The sequence below is a fragment of the Podospora pseudopauciseta genome, chromosome 1, assembly GCF_035222475.1.
Source record: "Podospora pseudopauciseta strain CBS 411.78 chromosome 1, whole genome shotgun sequence".
Lineage (NCBI taxonomy): Eukaryota > Fungi > Ascomycota > Sordariomycetes > Sordariales > Podosporaceae > Podospora > Podospora pseudopauciseta.
In genome coordinates this window covers 6769722-6794152 of record NC_085892.1, presented here as the reverse complement: position 1 = coordinate 6794152, position 24431 = coordinate 6769722, and the positions used below count along the sequence as shown (strand labels likewise).

The window sequence follows — 24431 nt, the reverse complement described above, 5'->3', positions numbered from 1 at the left end:
TTTGTTCTCGAAACCCATCGTTAAAATACAGTGCCGTCACTATGATCTCGACATCTTCCTCTCCCCCTTGCTGATTGAGACACAGAGAATATTAGTTTATTTACCCACGATCCCTAGTTCTTCTTTTTCAAGATGGTTTAATGTTCGCTTTGGAAAGTGAGCTTTGCCATGCTGTCAACCACAAGACGCTCGAGAATACAAAGCTTTGTTTCATGGAGTGATTCGACCAAACTGTGTGAGCTAATTGTGTCAACATGGGCGGTTCTACCCGAGAAAAGGCAACATCCACCTCCCATCTGTCGATGCCATCCCTGACAAACACACCAAATATCCCATTGAAACCCCCCACACACATCTCTACCCCGATCCCCGCTTAACAAAGTCTGCTAACCTTTTAATCCCCCTCCCCTTCCTCTTCAAACTCCTCAAAGGCGACCTCGGCTCCTCACCCCACCTAAACCGTTCCTCATCCTCCGTCATCACAGAAGAGATGCTCTCCAGTTCCTCCACCACCGCAACCTTTTCCTTCCCCTTCCCCTTCCCCTTCCCCTTCGCCTTCGCTTCCTCTTCCTCTTTCTCCTTAGCAGCAAGACGCTCCAGCCGTCCCTTCAACCACTCCTCCTCTGCCCGATCCGCATCCTGTCTCCTCTTTCTGGCGGTTTGCATGTCGTTCAGCATCTGCTCCACCTCTTTGCGGGTCGCCTGCTCGTCTTCGTCTGCGTCCTCGTCAGAAAAGGCTTCAAACACTGCCTCGTAGCTGCCAGCAGCTTCGTCGCCGTCTATGCTCTGGGTCTCCCAGTCTTCATCTGTGCTGTCGTGGCTGTCGGGATGGGATGTTTTCCCGGGGGAGGGCGCAGTTTGCGCAGAGGAGTTGGTGGTCGGGATGGTGGGATCTGCGGGGTTGCCTGAACAATAGACTCGGATGCCCTCGCCTAGTTGCTCGTTTTGTTGCCGGTCTGGACCTTGATTGTAGTACTGCCTTTCCCGTTGGTTCCGACTTTGGGTCTCTTCTTGAACATGGTCTTGTTTCTGCTCTGGAGCTTGTCCATGCCCCTGCTCCTGGTCCTGCGCCTGTCCTTGATCTCCGTCTTGATGCTCATGCCCGCCAACGCCATCACCAGCACCCTCGTCGTTCTCGGGGATAGCGCCCGTGTCGGGATCGGCATCGGGGATATACACAGGCCTGTCAGGTGGCGGTCGCGAACCAGAGGGCGGTGGGCTAGGCGGCGGACTGGGGGCCGGACTGGGAGCGGGACCAAGAGATGAAAACCTCTGGGCAGCCTTCTTTGCTCTCTTGTTGACAGACTTTGCCAACTTGTCCTGCTCCTCTTTGCTAGACCTTGGCTTGGACATGCTCTGCCGTCTCGATGGACCTTCTCCGGCTGGACCTCCAAACCCCGAATTCTTCCTTGTCGGTTTCGACAGTTTATCGTGTGGCGGCTGGGTGACAAAATCATCCAAAACAACGTGGGGCCGCACGGTGCCGTGTATAGTCGTGTGTTCCTTGACACCGCCCTCTGGATAACTCGGTGGCGCTTCGCTGGTGTCTCTAGCTTTGCCCTTTTCCCTGCTTCTGCTTCTGCTTATCCTTACAGTCGACTCGCCCGATTCATTTCCTGCATCGGCAACCTCATAGGAACCGGATTTGACGTGAATTTTCGTCCTGGACCGGTGCTGCTCTCCAGTTGTAGGGCGCACTACTGGGGTCTCATGCACGCCTTCTACGTCGATGACATACGCCTTGACCTTCTGAGGATCGTCCTTGCTATCGAGAATGACCGTCAACTTGTGCCCTTTGAGAAGACCTGGAGGGAAGCTAAGCTTGGGCAAGCCCTCTTCCACATCGAAACTCGGCTTCTCATCGACACTGTCACCATTATCCTCGGCCTCCAGGCTGCCAGAAGGGTTGTTTTCTTCGGGAATGATACCATTCGCGGTGTCAGCCGTCTTGTTCACTTTAGCATGACTGCGTTCCGGTAAGACATCCACAGTGTGCCGCCTACGTATCCCAGTGTTTGGGCCCGGATCTCCCCTATTCACGTTCGAGCCGCCATTGGCATCAGTGGTCTCTGGTGCAACAGGCTTCGATGCTTGGCCAGGATCGCCCTCTTTTGTTTCGGGAGCCACATTATCATTGACAGGAGTCGAACTGTTGACTTTGGGCGCACTGTCACCAGGAACAGCAGGCTTTCCGGATGGTGGAGGGATCGACTGCTCATTAGGGTCCTTCTTGCCAATATTCGGTGCTCCATCACTTCCCGGAAATAGCCACTGTGAAACTTTGTCCGAACTCGCCTGCGCGTCGCCGCCAACCCGAGTCTGATGACCTTTCACCCTGATGGTGACGTCCTCGTCGTCGGTTGAAGGAGGGGGCCGAGAGTTTGCAAGACGTTGAGCATCCTCTTGCCACGTAGCAGGCCATCCAGCCACCTCCACGTCCGGCCACACCCCGTTAGGCGCCGTTGGAGGTTGATTTGTCTGACAGTCTTGGGACGGCATCCCGGAAGCAGGCGGCGGCGCTGGCGCCGATGGAGTGTAAAAGTCAAAGGGGTTCGGTGTCCCGGCAACGTTGGCGGGCCCGGGTCGTTGTAGCCAAGGATATGTCCCGACATAGGGAGCAACATTGTGATACACGGCATTTGGATTTTGTGGCTGTCCGTACGCGGTCGGGTAGTTGGAGTATGGGTAGTTGGAGTATGGGTAGTTGGAAGGCTGGTGGCTAAGAAATGGATCGTTATGAGCTGGGTAGTTGGGATTTGGGTAGATGAAGGGATACGGATATCCTGAAGCATGTTGTTGTCCAGAGATGAAGGGACTGTATCTCGGAATGCCGTCAACATTGTCTCTGGCCTTATCTGCTGTTGGCTTATCGTCGGTCGGGTTGTGTAATGCCAGCATCGGCATCGGGACTATCGAGGGGGCGTCGAGTTGAAGCTTCTGTCTTGCGAAATCTACGATATAAGACGGAAGCTTTGGGCCACACACGTTGAAGGCTGCCTGAAGAAGTTCGGATGAAAGGTTTTCATTTTGAGGGGTAGGCTGCCGATTATCCTCGCGAATATCGGAACGGAGAAGGGTTTGCGCAGGAAGAACAGCGCTGGCCCATCTTAGTGTTGCATTTTCACAATTCTCGTTCCTTGTGGGATCAAAATTGGTGGGACTTATTCCCAAGTCTTGCAGCTCATTCGACTCGTTCAAGAGCAAATAAGTCGACAGTCGCGTGGCGAGGTAGCCTTCAGTATCCCCCTGGATCTCGAGCTGGAGGCGACAGAGATCTGACATGGACCTTCCCGGGTTTTGGGAAAAAAGGATCAAGATTTTCAAGGCCTCTGCTTTGAGGAAGTAGTCTCCAATGGCATCGGCGGTGGCTACCACAACTTCTGCGGTATGGCGTTGTGCTGGGCTAGATCGAGTGAAGAACATGTCCCATGAAGGCCTTTCCAGCCCGTTTTTCGGAATATAGATGGGCAAATGTATTCCGTTCTTTTGTTTGAGCTCGAGACCGTCAAAGTCCTTGAGGTGAATCCCGTCAGGTCGCTCTGGAGCAGCCGTCTTCTCGAGCACTGCTTTGACAAGTAACCATTGTAGAAAGGGCCTGCTTCGCATGAACCCCTCATTGTGGTCTTGAATGGAGCGTGCTAAGATCGTGGCATATTCGAGTAAAAGGTGGTTGCGAACGTCCATTTCCTTGTTGTGATCTTGAAGTATCAGTGAGGTAAAAAGGTCAAGGAGACCCAACGCCGATGGTTCGTCGTAGCTTGTCCGAATCCAGTCATTGGAAATTAACTCCATAATTTTGGGAAGGTAACTGGTCCCGAAAAACATGACTGACATGTCCTGCCAGCCAAACACAGATGTGGCAGCCACCAAAAGATCTCTGGCATCCCAGATGCTATCTTCTGCGGTGATCTCGCGATAAAGGCGGCTCCAATCGAAAAGATGCTTTGCGTAAATCTTGGGCACGTCAACAATGCCTTCATGCGTACAGGCCTCCAAGCGGTGCAACACCCGCAGGCACAAACTCAGTAGTTGTATCTAGGAAATGGTCAACATACGATCCTCGAGGATGTGATGCAAGAGATTACATGTTTCTTACCTCTGTTGATCCTATGACTTGTTCGGTGCTGAGGGCTTTCAGCGTGTTTTCCACAATCTGCCACGCCATCTGTATGTAGTTTGGAAAGTGCCGCTGCGACAAGAGATCCAGCAGAGCATAGTTCGCTGCCAGCTTGCCTCTGTTCAGCTCATCCATACTCTCCTCTCCGACAGGAGGCAGAAATTCCGGCAGTAGCCGCATATCTCGGAATAGCTTCAAGTTTCCAGATGAAACCAGCATTTCTGCGTACTGAACCCGGATGTACGGGATGGTGCTGTAGCGTTCAAGGTTTTGCTTGAAGTATTCTTGCGCGTCTTTGAACCGACCGAGCCGCCTGAGTCGGCAAAACTCCTCGAGATCAGTGTCCCAGTCTTCTTCGATATCAAACTCGAGCCGGATCGTCATATTTTTGGTTGATTGTGAGGGGTCATGAACGAGGTCAACAGGTCTCTCATAAACATCGTGATTTGATGGCTGGCTTTCCTGGCCCTCATCGCTTATATCTGAATATTCCGAGCTCTGGCTAAATGTTTCTCCTATTGATGTTGAGCGGTCCTGTAAATAAGTAGGCACATACTCGTAAGGGGGCGGTCTGAAATCTGGAATCCGTCGGTTTCTGCGAGACTGTTCTCGTCGTGGTTGCGTCCGAAGTTGCAGAACAGGCGGTCTCGTACGAGTTTCGACGTTGAAGGGGTCCTCATGTAAGTGACCTGTACGTGGTTCCCTGCCAGACTGGTGTGCCGTTGGTTCCTCTTGTGCTGGCCTTCGTCTTGCTCTAGATACTGGCCGAACCGTGACAAGGGACCGATTGCGTTGCTCGGGGCCCTCGTGACCCATCTGATCCCAGTAGTTCACCGGCCCAGTAGTTCGTTCCCTCGCCTCCGAGATATAAGTATTTGCCCTGCCTAGATTTTGTACCCAGGTTGGACGCGGAGGCGATGGGGAATTTGGAAAAGAAAGCGGTGAAGGAGACCGGCGCCGTTCCCGTGAAGCAGAGCTCGCCTGTTGCCGTTGACGTCCCGTTTCCCAATCCTGTCCCCCTTGATCTTGTGCTGAGCGCTTTGGTCGCCGCGGCCGCTCCGGCTGCTGCTGTTGACGAGGTGGCAGGCCATAGAACTTCCCATGTTTAGGGGCTCTTGGTGCTACGCTGCCGTTGCGAACCGTCGTAGAAGACAAGCCTTGTCTTTCATTCTCATCTTCATGATAATGCTCACTGTCGCCGATATCATCCTGGTCGACGCTATCGTCTGAGTAGGATGACCCCGACATGGCGCAAACAGAGTGGCCGAAAGGAGAAGCACGAAGAGATAGACCGTGACGGCCAGTATCAGAGCCTTCCTATGCCTATTTCTGCTGGCTGCGTTCTTCCAAAGTCTTTGCAAAACTCTGTCTTGATGCCATGCGGGGGGGTGGGCACTACATGGAGCGTCTCGCAGCCTTGCCGAGAGCCCATGAGACGCTGTTCCGCAGCATACCCTGAAGAAAGTAAGCAGCGCCAATTCGAAACGAGAAGGCTGCATCTCTGGCGAATCGCGGGGGCTTGGCCAAGCTGGCTCGCATCAAGACGACCCGCCTGTGCAGCTCAAGTGAGGCATCCATGTTGCACAGCCTGCACCAGCACAAATCCCCCGCGGCCCAAATGTTGTGTTATCATCGTTAGCACCCCGCTACATCTGTTCGAAAAGTCCGCAGCATCAGGCCTGAGTTGAGCTTTTGTGATTCCCCACGTGTCTTGGACCCAGCCAACCAAGCTCGTGATGTCAACAATGGACGACACATGGACCTCACCCGAGCTGAAGGTCAAAAAGCGTGGGAGATATGGACGGCGCGATTATGAACGATTCGACCATATAGCCTCATCCCACATGCGAGCCGGCCGTGGAAGCATTGGCAAAGTCGAGGTTGATTGCCGCTTCATGTTCACCAAATCCCGCTGGGGTGTACTTGGGGAGTCACAGAACCCAGCTGGCATATTGTACCTCGATCTAGACTTTCACCAACCCCCAGACTGCAAACTCGAGTCTGCAACTGTATCTGTGAAATTGACCGAGGAAGATGGCGAAGACGCACGCATTGAGCATCGCTCCTCTTGCCCAGTCAAATTCACCGACCATTACGGCCCAAAACACATCCGCGGCCGAGAAACCTTGGTCCAAACGAGAAAGCTCGTTAATCGAACGCCAAATGTCAACGTGTTGGGATATGGTGCCGGTGGGCTGGGTATCGACAAAGAAAAGACCGTGACTGGGGGGAGTCGCTGGAACTTTGAGGGTCATATCTCCTCGACGAAGGGCTCGATCTGGTACAACACTTTGAAATGGGAGCTGAAGGAGAACACATTCGAGTATCAACCATCACACAACAACCTTATCCACACAGCCTTCGTGCTCGAGCACAATGCGACACGGTTCTATATGACGGTCGAGATTAGCGGAAAACTCTCCAAGTTCTCAGACGAGTTCATGAAGATGTTCAAGTTCCGTGACGGGAAAAAGGAAATAGTTACCAAGATTGAATGGGCAAACGGTTACTCATGCCCGCTCCGGCTGGATCGAATGGCTCGTGAGCTGCATCTGCAGATGGAGTACGAAAACATGGCGAGGATCCCGATGGAAATGCCCGATGCTTTGCCAGCACACTATCGGCCTGTGGCCACGTCTCCAATGCCGCCGGTATACCATCCGCAACAGCCCAGTGTCGAGACAATGCCACCAACGGGGAGGATAGAGGAAGTGTCGTCGGGAAACATCGACGGGAATGTCAGGATATCACAACCGGACCGCCCTCCTCCACTTCCCGCCAGCGACTCTCTAGACAGCTTGCGAATAGCATCGGGGCTCATTCCTCCGCCAGTAGCTCACGAGCAAGCCGGTCCAGAGGCAGATCAAGTCTCGGAAACTTTGGGCTCCACCACTTGTGTAAACTCGTCCGAGGATGCCGATGAGGATGAACAGAGCGGCAGCGGGAACAGTTCGAGTACTGAGAGCACGGCTGCGGAAGAAACCAAGGAGGTTAGACCACAAAAAGATAGCCCAGTGGATATGGGTAACCCGGTCTCGATATGGCTGAGAGGCATCATGCTGGTGTGGTTGGCCATGCTGGCTCGCGCAATTGGTGCGTCAGTGGTGGAAGCAACGTCGAATCCGAAGGTCAAGATGATCGAAGGCGACAAGATCGAAAGGAGGAAAGGACCAAAAAGTGCATTACGTTCAACAACGCCTAAAAAGGCAACATCAACAGGAACTTGAAGGAGAGAGGGACTCGGAAGTCATGTATTCTCGACCCCACCCCCGAACAAACGGAAGAGGCTAGAGGATGACGGCAGAAAGATGGCGAGAAAAGAGGCGTGTTTTTCTGTTGATAGTAAATAGCTAGTGTATAATATGGGAGTCGAAGTGTCTGTACGATCGATGATTTGATGTTTAAAGCTGATTCTTCGTATTTTTGAATTTCTCAATGTTGAGCCTTTGGTTGATGTTTCAGAGGTCAGTGCGCTCCGGCCAGGAAATACAGCACACTAACATAGTGCTACCTACCCCACACCCGGGTCTGTTAGCCAATCTCTCATCACACTGCAGGCATTCCATTGGAACTAACGACGAGCGAGAGGGCATCAGCACTTCCATATCAGCGGACAGATAGGCAGCCAGCCTTCAACTTAACGGCGAGACGCGAGTTTGATATTCGACAACAGCGACATAATTCACAGGGAGGCCGGCAAAGAAAGCCTGGGATCTCGTCACGATTCCCGATACCACTCAAGCGTTGACATTCACATCGCTCGCTACACCTGTCCTCTCCGTCCCCAGTGTGATCTCATCAACCAAGCGGCAGAAGCCCCATATATACAATGGCGGACCTTTTATATGATCTTCTTTTACCGTCAGGGTCGTCTTCATCCCCAACGACGACTCCCGATGCGAGTTTACTCGAGTACCTCACAACACTGGCGTCCCAGCCATTATCATCACTCGAATCAAGCGAACCTCAAGCGCTCGCACACTCATCTCACGCGCTCCTGCTCTCACTTCAGTCGCTTTCCAAGAAATCTCACAAGCAGATCATCGAATCGGCAACTCATCACGCGTCACTCCGCACTACGTTGCCTGCCTTGGCAGCGAGCACCGCTGAGCTGCGGAATGCCCTCCCAAAGCTGGATAGTGAAGCAGTGCGGTTCGCAACCACCTACAACAGAGACAGCGACAATGATGTTCTCGCCCGGCGAAAAAAGGCATTGCTTCTCTCGCGCAACGTCGAGCGGCTCGTCGACGTCCTCGAGCTACCGCCCCTCCTCTCCTCGTCTATCTCGACAGCCCCAGCCAACTACTCGTCAGCACTGGACTTGAACGGTCATATCCGGCGACTGCACTCGCTCTACCCAAAGTCACCTCTTGTTACATCCATCTCCGCCGAGGCTGACGATGTCATGCGAAATATGGCGGCCAACCTCATCCTCTCTCTCAAAGCTCCTGGTCTCAAACTCCCTGCTGCCCTCCGAACCATCAGCTGGCTTCGCAGAGTCTTGCCGGATTTGGAGGCAGTTGCCACTGCACCAACAAACAACGGCTCAAAGAGTAGCGATGCTCGGGAGAGGGCGCTGGGGGCAGTGTTGCTTGTCTGCCGCCTGGCAACCCTCATGACAATGCTCGAAGCCCTCGAACCACTTAGGGAACTCGCCGATCAAGAAAAGGCCCGCCAAAAGGCCATTGGCAGCGGAAACGCCTGGTCTGGTGGGCAGCAGACGGAAAGATATCTGAAGCGGTACATTGAGATCTTCCGTGAGCAGAGTTTTGCTATCGTGAACATGTTCCTCAAGCTGTTTCCGACTACCACGGCAGTGGCAACAGACGGGCCAGCAGCGGCAACTGGGAGCGATGACCCACTGGAGCCGATTCCGTCTGCGCTTGCTACTTTCCCCCTCTACTTGGTCGACATGCTATTGGAGACCCTACGCGTGTATTTGCCTACCGTGAAAGACCAGGGAGCGAGGGACAGTCTGCTCACTCAGGTTCTGTATTGCGCAGGAAGTTTGGAAAGATTGGGAGGTGATTTTGGGTTGTTTTTGGCGAGCTTGGAGGTTGGACCAGAGGCGGAGGAGGAGTGGGTTGAGGTTGTCAAGAGACACAAGGCGTTGGCTGGGAGGCTGGAGTCTATCGTGGGGGAGCAGAAGAAGGGGTGATTGGGAGACTGTGACAAGTACAAGTTACAGAGGCGGGCGATATGACGGTTCATCAGAAGATAATATCATTATAATTCCATTCTGATTATCACTTTTTTTTTTTTTTTTTTTTTTACTTTTTTTTTATCAGCTCCCCCTTGGGCGTCACTCGGCATTGGTGGAACCCCCGGGGCCGAGTAGTTGCTCGGGTCAACCCGGCAACTCCGGGGCGGACCGGACGGCGGGGTAGTTCCCCACCTCGATTGATCGGGGACCGAAAAAATTACAGGATTCCCATGCCGTCATAGGCCCTGTCTTCCAAAGCGGATTTACCGCAAACCCCAGCCTTTTCATCTGAACTGAACACCAGGTCAGCACCCTCAACGGCGCGTTCACTTATTTCGAGGTTCTTCAACAGCATGGCGTCTCCTATATAAAATCATTTCACACTATGGCTGGTCCACAACCCAGACGCCTCTGCCACCATCTCTAAAGCATCGTGACAGCCGACGAAACGCCACAGCAGCGCGATCTCAGGCCACTACCTCCTGACACTGCAACCATCGCTGGGAAAAGAATCTCGGACCAGGAACAGACCCAACCCGCGATCCGCGCAGATCACTCCCACCCAGCGCAACCATGTCCGATGGCGCCCGCAAGACGTCTCCGAAGTCGAGTACGGTTTTCTCCCCCTTCCCATCCTCGCTCAATCTAACCATCTTTCCCCCCTCAGCCTTCCACTTCCTAGCCGGCCTCTCCTCCGGCATAACCTCCGCCGTCCTCCTCCAACCAATCGACCTCCTCAAAACCCGCGTCCAGCAACGAACCTCCCACTCCACCCCGCATCACCCCCACGGCGCCTCGGCCCTCCGCCTCGCCCTCGCCGAAATCCGCTCGGCTCCTCACCTCCTCCCAGCCCTATGGCGCGGTGCCGTTCCCTCGGCCTTGCGAACCGGCTTCGGCTCCGCAATCTACTTCACCTCCCTCAACTCGATCCGTCACCGTCTGTCCTCTCCAGCGTTAGCCAACGCGAGTAACCACTCCTCCACCCTCCCGAAACTTTCCCACATCGCCAATTTGACATCGGGAGCAGTAGCCAGGAGTTTCGCGGGGTTTATTCTCATGCCTTTGACGGTGCTGAAGGTGAGATATGAGTCGACATTGTACAACTACAACTCCCTCCCCCGCGCAGCGCTAGACATCTACCGACACGAGGGCATCCGTGGGTTCTTCTCCGGCTTCGGCGCCACCGCTATCCGGGACGCTCCCTATGCTGGTCTCTACATATTATTCTACGAACAGTCCAAAAAGCACCTCTCCAACCTCTACATGGACAAATCCGGAAACGGAGGCGCAGCCACAATCAACTTTGCCAGCGCGATATTCTCCGGGGCGGTCTGCTCGGCGATCAGCAACCCGTTTGATGCGGTTAAGACGAGGATCCAGCTTCAGCCGGATGGCTACAGGAATATGGTGCATGCCGCCAAGAGGATGGTGAGCGAGGAAGGGCTGAGGAGCTTGATGGATGGGCTGGGGTTGAGGATGGGGAGGAAGGCGGCGAGCAGTGCGCTTGCTTGGACGGTGTATGAGGAGTTGATTAGACGGGCGGAGGGGAGCTGGACGAAGAAGGATGGGGTTAGGGGAGGGGAGAAGGAGGCGGGGAAGTTATAAGAGATACAGAGACGAGGTGTGTTTATGTGTCATGACATCTGTATACATATTTGGCCTCTACGCTCATGTCATGGACGGATGGGGGATGCATTGTATTATATCAACGGAAAATCGGGGGCATGTATGATGAATGCTGAAAGACAAAACCAAAGCAGTTCTGTGATATTCAACTTTTCTGTGTAGCCATGCCTTGGAGTTAGAAGGACTTGGTATTTATACGAGAATAAACAAAACTATCTCAACTCGCAAAGAGCATGTCAAAAATAGAAAACAAAATACAATCATCATATCTTCATCCCGTCATCATTCTCCCTCTTTTCCTACCCAATGTCGTATCCAATTCCTCCCCGAATAACAACCCTCCCAACCCTAACGTAATCGTCGAACCAAAAAAAAAAGTTCCAAGGAGTGAGAAGAAAAGATGGGTATCCATCGCGACAGACAAGACCGAAAGGAGCCGAAAACAGTTCACGCGGGCCGGCCACCAGCCAAGTACATGAGCAAACTGGGGGACTTGGACCGACGGCGGCGGCGCACAAACTCGTACTTGTCGTCCTCCTCGCGGTGGTCCTTGATCTTGAGGACGACCTTCTCCTCCTTCCTCTTCTCGACGATGCGGATCTTTTTGGTGTGCTCCCAGAGCTGCTGCTGCTCCCACTCGGGCACCCAGCGCTTGATGAGGATGTAACCGGGCTCCTGTTGATGACATCATTATTAGCAATCAGGTCTTGGAAAAAGAGAAAGGAAAAAAAAAAAAAAAAAGACAGGTCAAAAGCGTACCGCATCCCACTCCCACTCGATCCTGAAATGGGCCAACGTCTCAATGTCCAAGTGCCTCAGGGACATTCTGGTGTAGGTCGGCCTGGCAATCTGATTGTTGTTGTCCCTCTCGCGTTCCCTTTCGCGTTCCCTCTCATCCTCCCTGTCCCTCTTCTCCTTGTCTTTCTTGATCTTCTCCTTCTTCAGGATGGCCTCAATGGCCTTCTCGTCGAGGCCGGAGTGGATGAGTTGCTCCTGGAGGCGGCGTTGGAACTCCTTCTCTCTGGCCTCCTCCTCGGCCTTCTCCTTGGCGATCCGCTCGGCTTCCTTGGCCTTCCACCGAGCAACAGCCTCTTCCTCCTCCTTCTCCCTCCTTGCCTTTTCCTCAGCAGCTTTCTTCTCCTCGGCGAGCTTCTTGAGCTCGATCTCCCGGGCGATCCGCTCTTCCTCCGCCTTGCGAGCCTTCTCAGCCTTGATCTTATCGAGCTCTGCCTTGGCCGCGCGGAATTCGGCGTCTTCTTTATAGTGCCTATCACGCTCCTCCTGCTCCTTCTGCCTCTTGAGCCTGTCCAGCTCAGCCTTGCCCATCTTGTACTCCTGCTCCTCCTCCTTCTGCTTCTCCCTCCTGGCTTCCTCCTCCTTCTTCTTTATCCGGTCAAGCTCGGCCTTGGCGTCTCTCAGCTGGCGCTCCTCCTCCTCGTGCCTCTCCCGCTTCATCTCCTCCTCACGACGCTTGATGCGGCCAATCTCATGCCGGAGCCTATCAAGCTCGTACTCATCGGTGTACTTCTCTCTGATCTGCCTCTCCTCCTCCTCCTTGAGGAACTTCTCGAGCTCATACCTCTGCCTAGCAGCCTCCGCCTCATCCTTTTCTCTCAATTGCTGAAGCTTGAGCCGGGCCTCCATCTGCTCCCGGGTTTCCATCTCCTCCTTCTCCTTGCGGTAGTGCGCCAGCTCCCAGCTGGCTTTGTCCCGCGAGGACGCCTCCGCCATGCGCTCCTGCTGGCGCTTGGCCTCTTTCTCACGGCGGTACTGCTCGAGCTCCCAGTCGGACTTGTTGCGGTTGGCCTTCTCCTCGGCCATCTCCTGCGCCCGCCTCGCCTCCTTTTCGCGGCGGAGCTGCTCGAGCTCCCAGTCGGACTTGTTCCGGTTGGCCTTCTCCTCGGCCATCTCCTCCCGCCGGCGGGCTTCGTCCTCGCGGCGGAGGCGCTCCAGCTCCCAGTCGGCCTGGGCCCGGCCAAACTTCTCGTCGTTGTAGCGGTCGAGCTGGCGCTCCTGCTCCCTGCGCTCGTTGCTGACCTGCATGGCGCGGAGCTGCTCCCGGGCCCGCTCGAGCTCCCACCTTTCACGGGCGTCTTCGAGGTGGGAGTGAGTGGACGAGGAACGGGAGTGGCCCACGCGGGAGTGGGAGCGGTGCCGCGAGTGGGAGTGGTGGTGAAAGCGGGAGGAGACATGGCTGGACTCGTCCGAGGAGGAGCTGGAGCCGCGGCGGGACCGACCTTGGCCTTGGTTGATCCTGTTCTGGTTGATCACCACGGCCGGAGGGGGAGGGGGCTGGGGAGGGCCGGCGACGATGGGAGGGGAGCGGCGCTCTCTTGAGCGGGCGCGGACCATGGTCATTTCTCGCTGGTCGGTGGAGTTGAGGAATGAAGGGCCCTGGAAGTAACCCGTGGGACCCGAAGGGCGGGTGTCCCGGGCATCGCGGACTACAGTCTGGATGAAATGAGGCGGGCCACCAGGAGGAGGAGGAGGGGGGGGGCCAGAAGGCCCTCTAGACCGGTCGCGGGCAGCAGAATAGCGCCTGTAGGTGATGTCGACGGACTCGTCGTCACTCGACAAGTAAGAAGACCGGGGCATGGTGGCGGTGGTGGTAGGTCTTTGTTGCTAAGGAAGCCGTGGTGAGTCAAGGGTGAAAAGATGAGACAGGCCAGAATGGGCCGTTCTTACGTATTGTTCCCAGTCCCAAGAGAGAGGGTATGCTAAGATCAAGCGTTGGGAGTGATATCCCCGAACCAAACACTTGGGCGATATGTCTACTCAAGACTGGAAAGATGGAAAACACGCTTCGGAAAGAAAATCGAAAAGTGAAGAAGGTGAGGAAAGACGGCCGGCGTGGCACGACGGAGGGGTCAGGAGGAATTGTAAGCCGCCAACAGAAGCGGGGTGTGACCCACCATTTATTATTCGGCGGCGGTCAAGAGAGGGAGCGGAGATGCATCAGGAGCAAATCAGCGTGGAGGGTGGTAGGGGGAGGGACATTCGGGGCCTGGGGACGGTCAGGGATGTGAGAGGGTAGTGTCAAGTACCTCTCTATGCATATGACTGTACCACTGGTCCACACCAAATACCTCCCCGTCTGCGTCTGTCAGCATCTCAGCTCCCTCCCGGCTGCCGTCCTCTACCCTCTGTTCATCTTGCCTTTGGCCCATGGGGCTGCCAGGTTGTACACTCCCAGCTGTGCAGTACGGCATAAGAAGCCATGCCTTACCCGTTGCTAGATAAATTCCAGCTAGGTACTCGGGACCAACGCGTGATAGGACTGGCCCAAGGTGTGCCACACTTGTGGCCCTCGGGACGAGCTAGGTATCGTGTGCTCCTAGTGGAGGGGGGATAAGAACTGTCTTTTCCAAGGTGCGGCCGCCGTGTGGTTGGCCCATGAGCGACTTGCTCATCTTGGTGGGGGAGAACTGTCCTACCACCTCACTTTGCTCTAGAAAACCAGAGATGGACGGCATCAGGGCGGGAGACGGAGCCTGGTAGCATCTCATTTTCCTTGAGTACCTGTCTTGGGGGCTGAGAGAGGGGAACTGTGAGACTGCTTGGTTAGGTTCCATGTCCCCCGTTGCGTGCGTGTGTGCTCCGACAGAGCAAAGGAGGCTGGTTAGGTGAATGTAGCGCAGAGATGGGCCCCGCTCTTCCACCCTGAACGAAACGTCTTCATGTGAGTGGGTGGAGGGGCACCAACGGCAGCTGGGAGGGGCACAAGTGGCATGGAAGCGAAACGAACGGGAAGCGGGATGCTGAGCCTCGTGGCTCTGTGTTGCGGGACTGACGAGACAGCAGAAAATAGAGAAGCCCATCAGACAGACGCCTGGGACGGTTTATTCCCATTCTGTAGAAACCCGAACATTGTCTCTGAATGGTTTCTAGACCATGGCCATGGCGATATGTTCTTTCAAAGGCTCGGAAGCTGGCATCGTCAAGAGGCAGCAAGCCGCGAAACAAACGGTGCGTAGGGCTAGGGGAGGGGCATCGGTGCGGCTTGGCAGAAGATCTTGGCAGGCAAGGGTCGAAACGGCTGCCCCGTGGTTGGTCTGGACGGCTACTCGCCATCTTTAGAACCGCCGGGCGTGTGTCGGGTCGTGATGCCGTGCCTGTTGACTTGGTTTCCTGTGGTTGTGAGTGCCTCTTGGCTATTTCCATCTGGTGGCTTGACAATACTACTGCATAGCTTCACTTTGTATGCAGAAAACAGGCGCCTGAAACCCGTCGTGTCTTTCCCCAGCGGCATGCGAGACAGCCCTCTTGTTCTGTACCTCCTACACCTCCGTGGAGCCGATGTGCTGGACCCTCGCCGCCCAGGCACCTGAATTGTTGTTGTGTTGGAGAATCCTTGGCCGCCGGGCATGCAGCAGGCCAGTTGCCTTTTTGGCAACTGAGGACATGAGATACAGCAGCAGGTCCAGCACAGGACTTGAGAAGAGGCTTTGTGTGTATGGGAAATAGGATATAAAACAGCAATTCCATCTTTGCCAAACCATCCGGCATGGTGCCATCGGGTGTATTGTTGTGAGAGTGAGGGGTTGATAAGACAGCTGGGTTCCATGCTGCACTGCGCCGCAGACACCACATTTTCCATTGAGCGTTCCCAGTTTTGCAATTACGGGACAATCGGCACCGAAGAGACGCGAGTCAAAATGGTTTGTGAATCCCTACAAGTCGATCAAGGCTCGAGGCAAAGGCCGTATGAAATTAAGCCTGTCCCTTGAGCATCTTCTCAATGTGCTCCCGGCTGTTCTTGTCCGTCGTCTCGAGGTAGTGCAGCCTCTTGGACAGAGCCTCCAACTCGGTCTCATTCTCCTTGACCTGAGAGCTCAGTTTCTCCTGCAACGTGGGCACCGGAAGCCCAACGAACCTGATAGTGGAGCAAAGGAGGTTGGTTAGTCAGGGGGTTCAAGCAACGAAGCACGAGACAGGAAAGCCATACATTTTCCCGACTCCCTCGTAGACAGCCGTGTCGGGTGGCAATGATGAGATCTCGCTGCGCGTCAGCTGGGCTAGCCGCATCTCACGCTGCTTGGACGCCATCTGAGTGCGGACCAGGCCGATTTGCTGTTGCGCAGCGATGGCCTGCGACTCGATCTCTCTGACGAGCTGCGAAAGGCCCAAGGTTAATTTGATGTAATTTCTTGCCGCCATGGTAAACTCATAATTAGGCGTTGATGCCCGACTGGCGGAATTTGTAACACTCATCTTGTCTTGTCTGTGAGAGGTGACTTGCCTTTTGCAGCGCTTCGTTTGATATCGACATCTTGGGTGGTTGTGATGAGGCTGACTGGGCTGCCAAACAGATTAGGATAAGAAAGCAAGGCGAAGCGTATTGTTCGGGCAGTAAAATGTCGTGAAAGTGCCGCAGCCGAGCGAGTTGCGGTAACAAAGCAACTTTGCTGGGGCTCAGTGTCGTTGCTGGTCTCTTCCACTGGCCGTTGGAAATGGAAATTTAGGTTGCGGTGTTGGGCTCGTAGGCAGAAACGGTGTATCCGTAACGTAATTGGTGTGTAATTCAACACCGTGCCAATACCAGCTACGCGCACATGACAGACGTCGTTGGCATAACGAGAGAATTGCTACTCGGGTGAAGGCCTCAGCAGGACAGTAGATAAGCGATAGGTATGTATTATAGACCTTTAAATTATAGTGGGATGCTCTGGAATCAAAATCCACAGTGTTTGCGTTGTCCTTCAAGCCCTTGGTTTTACGTTTCAACCTACTTATTTTGTCCGCGAGTCGAACATCTATCATGTGGAACCATGATCACTAACGCCCATCGTAACTATATAGCAGTTCTAGCCCAGTACCATGTTCCATAAATGAGGCTCTGCCTGTATTCCGGTGTTTTTCATTTATCTCTTAGCTCAACCTTTGACCCCGCCCTGCCGAAGTCGTGCTTGTCATCCGAGGGTCTTGTTTTTGACTCCTTTTCGCGTAGTCGACTTGGTGTATCGTTGCTATGCTGTTGCCTTGCCACAAAGAGGGTATGGGGTGTGGGGCACATAGGCAATATACCAGGCCCTCGTCACCATCAAGAATCATCCCGGATAGTGATCTTCACCGAAGGTAGGACAGAGCCGCCTCACTGGGTCTTGAGATGAGCTGCACCCTTGGTACGCGGGACCACTTGCGGGATTGTGCGTAACGGCTTCCAGTCCAGCATAAATTCGTCCTCTTTCCCCTCCAGGCAACAGTTGGACCACAATCTCCAGAGAATCATATGGTATGCTGTGGAACAGAGTCAGCCTTGTGCACATAAAAAAAACAAAAAGAATGGAAATGGTTAGGTTCTGAAGGGATATTACGCACCACCTACACACAGCGTTAGTATCGACATACTGATCCTATCATGGAAGCATGAGGGTCGCAGGAGGAACATACCAAGACCGGTTAGGATGTGCCACCATCCATGCCCTTCAAAGATGATGGCCCACGGTAGAAGAACCTTTTGCTTCGTTTGCGTGATGTGGTGACAAAAGACGTTATCAATGTTCCAGATGAGGAAACCAGCCAGAAACATGAAAATGCCTTGCCATTTAAAATCAGCCTCCTGTTGTATAACCATAGGTATTGTGTAGGTAGGACATACCTGTCAGAGCCAGTGTCCACATTTCCTTCATGTGCTGGTCACACGTGGCAGGGTTCCTTTTCTTGAACGCTGGTCGCAACACACTGTCTCACAGTTAGTGTGACAAATTCAAATACGCACTAGTCAATTTCCCTCTGTTTGACATACCCTTCCAGGACGTGGAATCCGCGGAAGATTGTTGACGCCGTCAATAAACCATAAGCCACCTGATGGAAGACTGGGTCCTTTGCGTAAAGATAATAAACCGTGATAAAAGTGGCAAGTCCCAGCAGGAATACCGCAAGAAGACCCTTCACAGCAGGAGACTTGTTGGTTCCAAAAGCTACGTATGCCATGATGCAGATGGTGTATATCATGGGGAGTTCGTCTGCGAGTTGCATCTCATCTGCATTCCACGTTAGAACAGGGACAAGTACCTACACTATCACTCAAGGAGAGCTTACACTTCAGCGTAGTATGGAACGCCATGCTACCGAGACCCACGACAATGTAGCCGAGAAACACGAGGATGAACACCTTGGAGTGCGCATACTTGATGACATTGCGTAGTCCTTTGAAGCCAAGGTACATAAAAACCAAGTTTGTAAGTGTGTTGACCACTTCAGCACAGTAGTAGCTGATGTTGTAGTCCTAGACGTTCTGATCAGCCAAGGCTTTCCGACTAGTTGGGACACAAAAGGGGGTTTGTTTACCTCTTCACACCAGTTCAACGTCGACGTTTGCTCCCCCCAAAACCCAGTTCGCGCCTCCCGGTAAGGAATCCGAAATGCCGAAGCCAATGCCATTGTGTACGACACTCAAGCGACACCCCGTCTCATAACAATGGTGCGAAATAAGCAAGGCAACAGAGTGGTCAGAGATCTGGTGTTTGAGCTTCGAGCACAATGCGCACGCCAAGAGACGGGCTGCGCTGGTTATCCGTCTCGGTTCCGCTGTGCTGGGCCTCCTCTTGCTGTTCTCGGGGCCAATATGTAACGCACGTAAATAGCGAGTGTGGTTGAAGGTGTGTTGGTGCAACAACAACCAGCGCAGGATCAAAACCAGTATTTTACGAGGTCCCGGCCTAGGTGAGGTTCTTGTGCGTGCCGTCAGCCGATAAATACCGGCTCAACCGGAAAACGAGGGTGGAGGGTTAGAAGGGAGGATGCTGGAAGCGGCTGATTCGGAATCAAAACACTGGACAGCAACTGAGAAGGCAGGGCCTGGAATTGATAACTTGGGGGCATGCCAACGTATTATTCTCCACTGTAAACTTTGGTGTTGGTGTTTCCCAACCTCCTTTTCGAACGCAGTAGCAAGAATCATGGAACTTTGGAAGCAACGATAACGATAAGCCTCGTCTCGACCTTGAATTATGAATGTTCAGAGATGTAGTACTGCGATACTGGTGGATCCTGGCAGATGATGTAATGATGCACGTTCTCGGCAACTTTTACCTCTCTAAGCACCGTATATCAAGGTGCCATGAGGGTTAATGGAAGCTTCAGCCATGTAGAAGCTGCCGTCAAAGTATATCTCGGTGGTTTCACATGCTATAAAATAAAATACTTGGATGGCGTCTTTGAAATTCGAATTCTCAAGCAACAAACGCCGTTGGTCATGCCGACTTGGATGGCCTGTGCGTTGGCTTTGAAGCAGGTCGGCCCCACCTGAAGGGCTGAACCGAGAGCTGTAGCGGATCCAATTGGCTCTCTGGAGTCAAGGACCACCTCGCTGACAGGTGCCGAACAATTACGAATCCCTGGAAGGCTTGGACACTCTGTAAGTTTGGCGTGGCCTTTCGCCAAGGACCAAGCACTTGTGTTTGAGGAAGAATACAAGACCAACCCTTCCGCAACAGTAATTCGTCTTACTGTGTCGACATGCGTCACGATCGGATTCTGGCTTCTCGGTGTATCTGGATGTAAAGCGACAAGCTGCAAGTGAAGCAGGCATCGGACGATTGCGAGCCTGCCGTGCCTATCTGCCTATCTACCCTCCTCCCTCGACGACTTGTGATGGATCGAATGTAACGGCGACCACCGCACTTATACCGTTGTCCCCCGCCTTTGTATGGCAACGTCATAGCGAGCACTGCCGTGCTGTTGTTATTTTGAGCAATGGCCGCGCGATGGGGGTCGTTTCTGACCCAAGCCGTAGCTGGTGTGGAAGCTCGCCTGGATAATATACTCAGCGAGGACAATGATGGCTCGGCGCAAACGAAGGAGGCCAAGCCGGCCCCTCCTGCTTCGCCAGTGAAGCAATCGCCAGGTATGCTTGATGATCGAAGCTCTTCCCAGAAGGCTGTAGGTTTCTGACAGTATGGATTCCTTGCAGGGCCCTCCAGGACCTCCTCGAGCACCCGCGCAAACGATCGGCTCCAAGAAAGGCTTGCGCGGGCCATAGCTGCGAAAACGGCCGGTCAAAAGCCCCTTTCTGCGCAAGGAAGCCCGCGCCAAAGTCTAGACGCAGCAAGCCGCACATCGATCGATAGTATAGGTCCGGCGAGTCCAGCATTGAAGGATGCGCCAAGGGATACTTCTTCGCCGCGGGACTCCCTGGATGTTGTCAGAACGTCCCAAGATAATGCCGTGAAGGAGGTTGATACCAAACAAGACTTGAAGAATGGGACAACAACGGAACAGGGGGTCACAGATGAAGCCAACGGCGCGAAGGTATCCCCCGATGCACCACCGCCAGCCGAAGTGCCTCTCCTGAACACGCCAACCGTGGAAGCGCCCACCCCTACTCTTGCCCCTGAAACAGAGGAGATCATCACCAACAAGCCCGACCAAACAACAGTTGGAGACGAAGAAACGCAGAAGGATGGCAATAATGTGCCGGACGTGGCTCAGACCCAGCAGCAGGAGGAGATTCATGGCTACATAGAGCGCATCGATGCTCTTGAAGCCAAACTGCAGTTTCTCGCGAGAGAGGCCACAGACTCAGCCAGGAAGGCCGCCCTTGCTGCACCGGCTGGGAGTCTCGAGAAGAAGTTGGCGGAAAAGGACCAGCAGATCGCCCAGCTCATGGAGGAGGGCAAGAAGCTCGCCAGTACTGAGCAAAAGCACCGTACGATCATGAAGAAGTTGCAGCTCAAAGTTGGCGAGGGTGAGAAGGAGATCAACAGCCTGAAGATGGCAAAGGACAAATCTGACAAGGAGTTGGATAATTTGCGTCTGCGCGCTCGCCGAGCAGATGAGCTGGAAAGATCACAGGTGGTTCTACAAAAGCAGTATGATCAAGCTCAGAAGGAACTCGGCAGCTTGCGACCAGAGATACGGTCGAAGGATGCTACCATCGCAGACCTCAGAAGTCAACTGCAAAAAGCCAAAGAACAAGTAGACGAGCTATCGACCAACGCAAACGAACGCCCGAGAGAACAGGATAAGCGACGTATCGATGATCTGGAAGAGCAGGTGGCTGCTCTCAAGGTCGAAAAGACTCTGGTGGCAGATCGTGCCAAAGCGCAAGCAAACGACCTTCGAGAGCAGGTGGAAAGGGCGAACGAGCGAGCCCGTGTGCAAGAGTTGGAGCTAAAGGCTGAGGTTCAGATGATGGAAGGGAAGCTCGAGGCCATGAGGATGCGAGCAGAGGAGGCATCTTCGGGTGTGGCTGGAGACTCGCAAGCCAAACTACTGCGGCAGATCGAACAGCTGCAGACACAGTACTCCATCGCGAGTGAAAACTGGCAGGGAATTGAGACCAACTTGCTGGCTCGTATTGCTGGGCTGGAAAAGGAAAGAGACGAGGCTCTTCAAAGAGAATCGGACATGAGGCGGAAAGCTCGCGAGGCGGTGAGTCTCGAATGCTGTGCGATGAGTCCCCGACAACTACTGACAATGCAGCAGGCCGTCCGCGCAAAGCGCCACGAAGAGGAACTGGAAGAGACCAAGACCAAAATCCCCACGATCCAACAAGATGTCAAATCCTACCAAGCCCAACTTGACGCCCTCAGCAGACGTGCTGAAGCGGCTGAAACGGCCCTCTCAGAAGCCAAGTCTGAGCTCGAAAAGCAAAAGCAAGCCTTCGAAGCCGAAAAGGAAAGACTCCAAACCAGCTTTCACCAACCCATCGTCGAGCGCCCCCGCTCCTGGCTCGAGGATCTCCCTGGCACCCCCTTGTTCAAACCAGACAGCCGCCCTGCCTCGCCTCAGCTCTCCGCCGTCCCTCAGCGAACATTTAGCACCGACTTCTTGGGCATCCAAACCCTTACCAGCAAGGCGAGGAAGATTTCCGGCGCGCAGTCCAGCAACAGCGAGGCGGGGGATGCCAACTCCCGAATCGGGCTGCCCGTTCCCGGAATGGGTTCTTTTAGTCGAAGACCCTCGGCCCAACCGCCTGCCCGCCCTACTCTGCCCTCCCACCCGACGAGCAACAGTGGGATCTTCAGTCCCACGTCTATTTTCAGTCCTACGAGTGAGGCTGCCCCGCCTTCGATATTGAATAACCACCGGGAGATCCAGCAAGGGGAAGACGCCTTCAGTGGGAGTGGCGGGAGGGATAACGATAAGAACAACATCATGCAGGATATGGTCTCGGTCTCCACTGTTGCTGCCGGGCCGTCGGTTCAGTTGGTGGAGAGGATGAGCGCCGCGATTAGGAGGCTGGAGTCGGAGAAGGTGGCGGCGAAGGAGGAGTTGTCGAGGATTTCGAAGCAGAGGGATGAGGCGAGGGCGGAGATTGTGGCTATGATGAAGAAGGTGGAGGAAAACAGTGCTGCGGTGAAGAGGGTGGGGGTGTTGGAGGGGGAGGTGAGGGAGGTGAAGGAGCGGTATGAGACCACGCTGGAGCTGCTGGGGGAGAAGAGCGAGGAGGTGGAGGAGTTGAGAGCTGATGTGGAGGATGTTAAGGCTATGTATAGGGAGCTGGTGGAGAGGACTATTAAATAGTTTGTGCGGTGGGAGGAGGGGGGGACGGAACGACAATTTATAAATTTTGCATGGGCATTGCGGTTGTAATTTCGTAGAGGACATCAAACATTGTTTAATCGCATCTGGTAGTGTGCGCGGTTGAATATGTACCTCGCTGATTCTTCAATTTTCGAGCCCCTATACTCTTTTGTTCCACGCCGCTATGCAGTTCACACATGTTCATTACAAGTACGATAACCCCGTAACCTCATCCCTCAACTTAAAACTTCCTACTAGCAGCCAAGGTCGGCTTCCACTCCAACGGGTGTGTCTCTGGCGTGGCATCGGGATCCTCTTTCCAGATTTTGACTATCGCAACGTTTAGCACATAAACCCCCTCTCATCCATTTTGTCAGAAGAAAAAAACTTACTAGTCTTATCAGCCTCACCACAGATCAACCTCGACCCCGAATGGTCAAAAATGGAGCTCATCACCCCCGACTCAGCATCCAAACTGCCCGGCTGAGCCGTCGTGTCCAACGCCTGGAACCTATGCCCGCTCTTCCAGTCCCAAAAGCTCATCGACCCGTTGTCTCCACCCGAAAACAACACGTTCTGGTCGTTGACCGACAGGGTGTTGATAATGGCGTTGTGGCCGTCAAAGTTCTGCATGAAGGCTCCCTCGGGGCACTTCCACTGCTTGATGCTCCCTGTGCTGCCTGTTGCGAAGGTGAACTCGGTTGGGTGGGTGGTCAAGGCGCGGACGCCCTTTTTGTGGTGGGTCAGCACGCCCATCGTCTTGCCCGCGGCGAGATCCCACATTCGGACGGTGGAGTCCAAGCTGCCGGTTATGACTTGGGGGTCAGCTTCTTGACAGACAAGGTCGGCGACGGTGCCGGTGTGGCCCGACAGGACATGGACATTGCTTCGGGTGCGCATGTCCCATACACGAGCTACGCCGTCGCGGCCACCGGTGACGAGGACGTCGAGGGTTGGGTGGAGCTTGAGGGTGTATACACCTGACAAATGGCCGTGGTAGTGACGGATGACCTTGTTTGTTTCCAGATCCCAGCACTTGACCATCTTGTCTTCACCGCAGGAGAACATGTAGGGGTGTCGGGGTGATACCGCCAGGCCGCGGACCGTCGAGATGTGACCGGTGAGGGTGAGCTTGAGTTGGCCGGAGGCCAGGTCCCAGATTTTGATGGTGCGGTCGCCGGCGCCCGAGGCGAACCACTTGTTGTTTGGCTCGACGGCGAGAGCTCGCACCCAGCCGAGATGGCCGCTGATGACGCGCTGGAGTTTCCAAGGTGGGTGCCAGTCTGGCCGGGGCTGTGCGAGGAGGTTGTCTTGCCGGCGGGTGAGGCTCATATTTTGGGGGTCGTTGCGGTTTGCGCTCGGTTTCGCGCCAGCACCAGCAGCGCCAGCGCCGCCTGGTCTTCTGGAGAGGACAAGAGCGTTGGAGCCAGGCCCGGTCTTGTTTGCCGGTATCCCTTCTATCAATTTGCGCGCGTGCTCCTCTGACTTTGATGGTGCTTCTTCGGCTGCTTTTGGCTTCTTCTTGCGAAGACCGGCAGCCGGGAGCTTCTTCGCGATGACTTCGGGTAGGGTCTGAACGTCTTCATATTCGGCATGAAGGCGGAGGGAGAGGGATGTTTTCGAGATGTCGGGATCTTCTGATGCCAGTCCGGGATCGAGCTTTAGTCGTTTCCTTCCCGAATCTGTGGATGTGTTGGCGTAGATGGATTTCGATCTGCGGGCGTTGGCCAGGATTAAAGACTCGAGATGGGATACTTCCGTCTCGAGGCCAGCGCCGTTGGCAACCTCAGCTGCCATGGTGAAGAATTAAAGCTGTGTAAGCGTGTGACTCGATATAGTCGTGGATGGAATTTTGGGCCGTCAGTTCCGGTGTCTGGTGGTGGATTTGTCGCAGCCAAGCAGTTCTCAGTCGCGTCGATGATGATAATGATGAACGATAGCGATGGCTCCGCCTGTCCAATGCGCGGTTGACATTGGATCCCCAAAATTTCCAGGCGTGTGGCTGAAGCTCGGGCC

At 54.3% G+C, this 24431-nt stretch overlaps 9 protein-coding genes across 9 annotated transcripts; 4 read left to right on the top strand and 5 right to left on the bottom strand.

Moving 5' to 3' along the window:
* Nucleotides 1-357: 357 nt before the first annotated feature.
* On the bottom strand, nucleotides 358-7555 carry QC763_118590 (uncharacterized protein; the record flags this gene model as incomplete). Its single annotated transcript, XM_062908447.1, has 4 exons — nucleotides 6603-7555; nucleotides 6167-6506; nucleotides 4097-6104; nucleotides 358-4035 (listed from the first exon to the last, which is right to left on the bottom strand). Exons 3-4 carry the CDS (start codon nucleotides 5363-5365, stop codon nucleotides 358-360), a joined length of 4947 nt encoding a protein of 1648 aa, XP_062771551.1. The 5' UTR covers nucleotides 5366-6104; nucleotides 6167-6506; nucleotides 6603-7555.
* On the top strand, nucleotides 5854-7344 carry QC763_118580 (uncharacterized protein; the record flags this gene model as incomplete). Its single annotated transcript, XM_062908446.1, has 1 exon — nucleotides 5854-7344. The coding sequence occupies one exon, from the start codon at nucleotides 5854-5856 to the stop codon at nucleotides 7342-7344; it is 1491 nt and encodes a 496-aa protein (XP_062771552.1).
* Nucleotides 7556-7946: 391 nt separating the features above from the next.
* QC763_118570 (uncharacterized protein) lies at nucleotides 7947-9275 on the top strand (the record flags this gene model as incomplete). Its single annotated transcript, XM_062908445.1, has 1 exon — nucleotides 7947-9275. One exon carries the CDS (start codon nucleotides 7947-7949, stop codon nucleotides 9273-9275), a length of 1329 nt encoding a protein of 442 aa, XP_062771550.1.
* Nucleotides 9276-9606: 331 nt separating this feature from the next.
* On the top strand, nucleotides 9607-11080 carry MIC13 (MICOS complex subunit mic13). The gene is made up of 2 exons (XM_062908444.1): nucleotides 9607-9930; nucleotides 9988-11080. The coding sequence occupies exons 1-2, from the start codon at nucleotides 9894-9896 to the stop codon at nucleotides 10923-10925; spliced, it is 975 nt and encodes a 324-aa protein (XP_062771549.1). The 5' UTR covers nucleotides 9607-9893; the 3' UTR covers nucleotides 10926-11080.
* Nucleotides 11081-11304: 224 nt separating this feature from the next.
* On the bottom strand, nucleotides 11305-13541 carry QC763_118550 (uncharacterized protein; the record flags this gene model as incomplete). Its single annotated transcript, XM_062908443.1, has 2 exons — nucleotides 11305-11621; nucleotides 11706-13541. The coding sequence occupies 2 exons, from the start codon at nucleotides 13539-13541 to the stop codon at nucleotides 11394-11396; spliced, it is 2064 nt and encodes a 687-aa protein (XP_062771548.1). The 3' UTR covers nucleotides 11305-11393.
* Nucleotides 13542-15656: 2115 nt separating this feature from the next.
* On the bottom strand, nucleotides 15657-16103 carry QC763_118540 (uncharacterized protein; the record flags this gene model as incomplete). Its single annotated transcript, XM_062908442.1, has 2 exons — nucleotides 15657-15819; nucleotides 15892-16103. The coding sequence occupies 2 exons, from the start codon at nucleotides 16101-16103 to the stop codon at nucleotides 15657-15659; spliced, it is 375 nt and encodes a 124-aa protein (XP_062771547.1).
* A 454-nt stretch (nucleotides 16104-16557) lies between these two features.
* YDC1 (alkaline ceramidase ydc1) lies at nucleotides 16558-18820 on the bottom strand. Its single transcript, XM_062908441.1, is given in 7 exon segments — nucleotides 16558-17183; nucleotides 17337-17483; nucleotides 17545-17627; nucleotides 17692-17929; nucleotides 17988-18174; nucleotides 18237-18650; nucleotides 18670-18820. 6 exon segments carry the CDS (start codon nucleotides 18327-18329, stop codon nucleotides 17038-17040), a joined length of 894 nt encoding a protein of 297 aa, XP_062771546.1. The 5' UTR covers nucleotides 18330-18650; nucleotides 18670-18820; the 3' UTR covers nucleotides 16558-17037.
* Nucleotides 18821-19164: 344 nt separating this feature from the next.
* Nucleotides 19165-22428, top strand: QC763_118520 (uncharacterized protein). The gene is made up of 3 exons (XM_062908440.1): nucleotides 19165-19794; nucleotides 19861-21320; nucleotides 21375-22428. The coding sequence occupies exons 1-3, from the start codon at nucleotides 19644-19646 to the stop codon at nucleotides 22413-22415; spliced, it is 2652 nt and encodes an 883-aa protein (XP_062771545.1). The 5' UTR covers nucleotides 19165-19643; the 3' UTR covers nucleotides 22416-22428.
* An 89-nt stretch (nucleotides 22429-22517) lies between these two features.
* Nucleotides 22518-24367, bottom strand: PRP46 (pre-mRNA-splicing factor prp46). Its single transcript, XM_062908439.1, has 2 exons — nucleotides 22808-24367; nucleotides 22518-22745 (listed from the first exon to the last, which is right to left on the bottom strand). Exons 1-2 carry the CDS (start codon nucleotides 24210-24212, stop codon nucleotides 22657-22659), a joined length of 1494 nt encoding a protein of 497 aa, XP_062771544.1. The 5' UTR covers nucleotides 24213-24367; the 3' UTR covers nucleotides 22518-22656.
* Nucleotides 24368-24431: the final 64 nt, after the last annotated feature.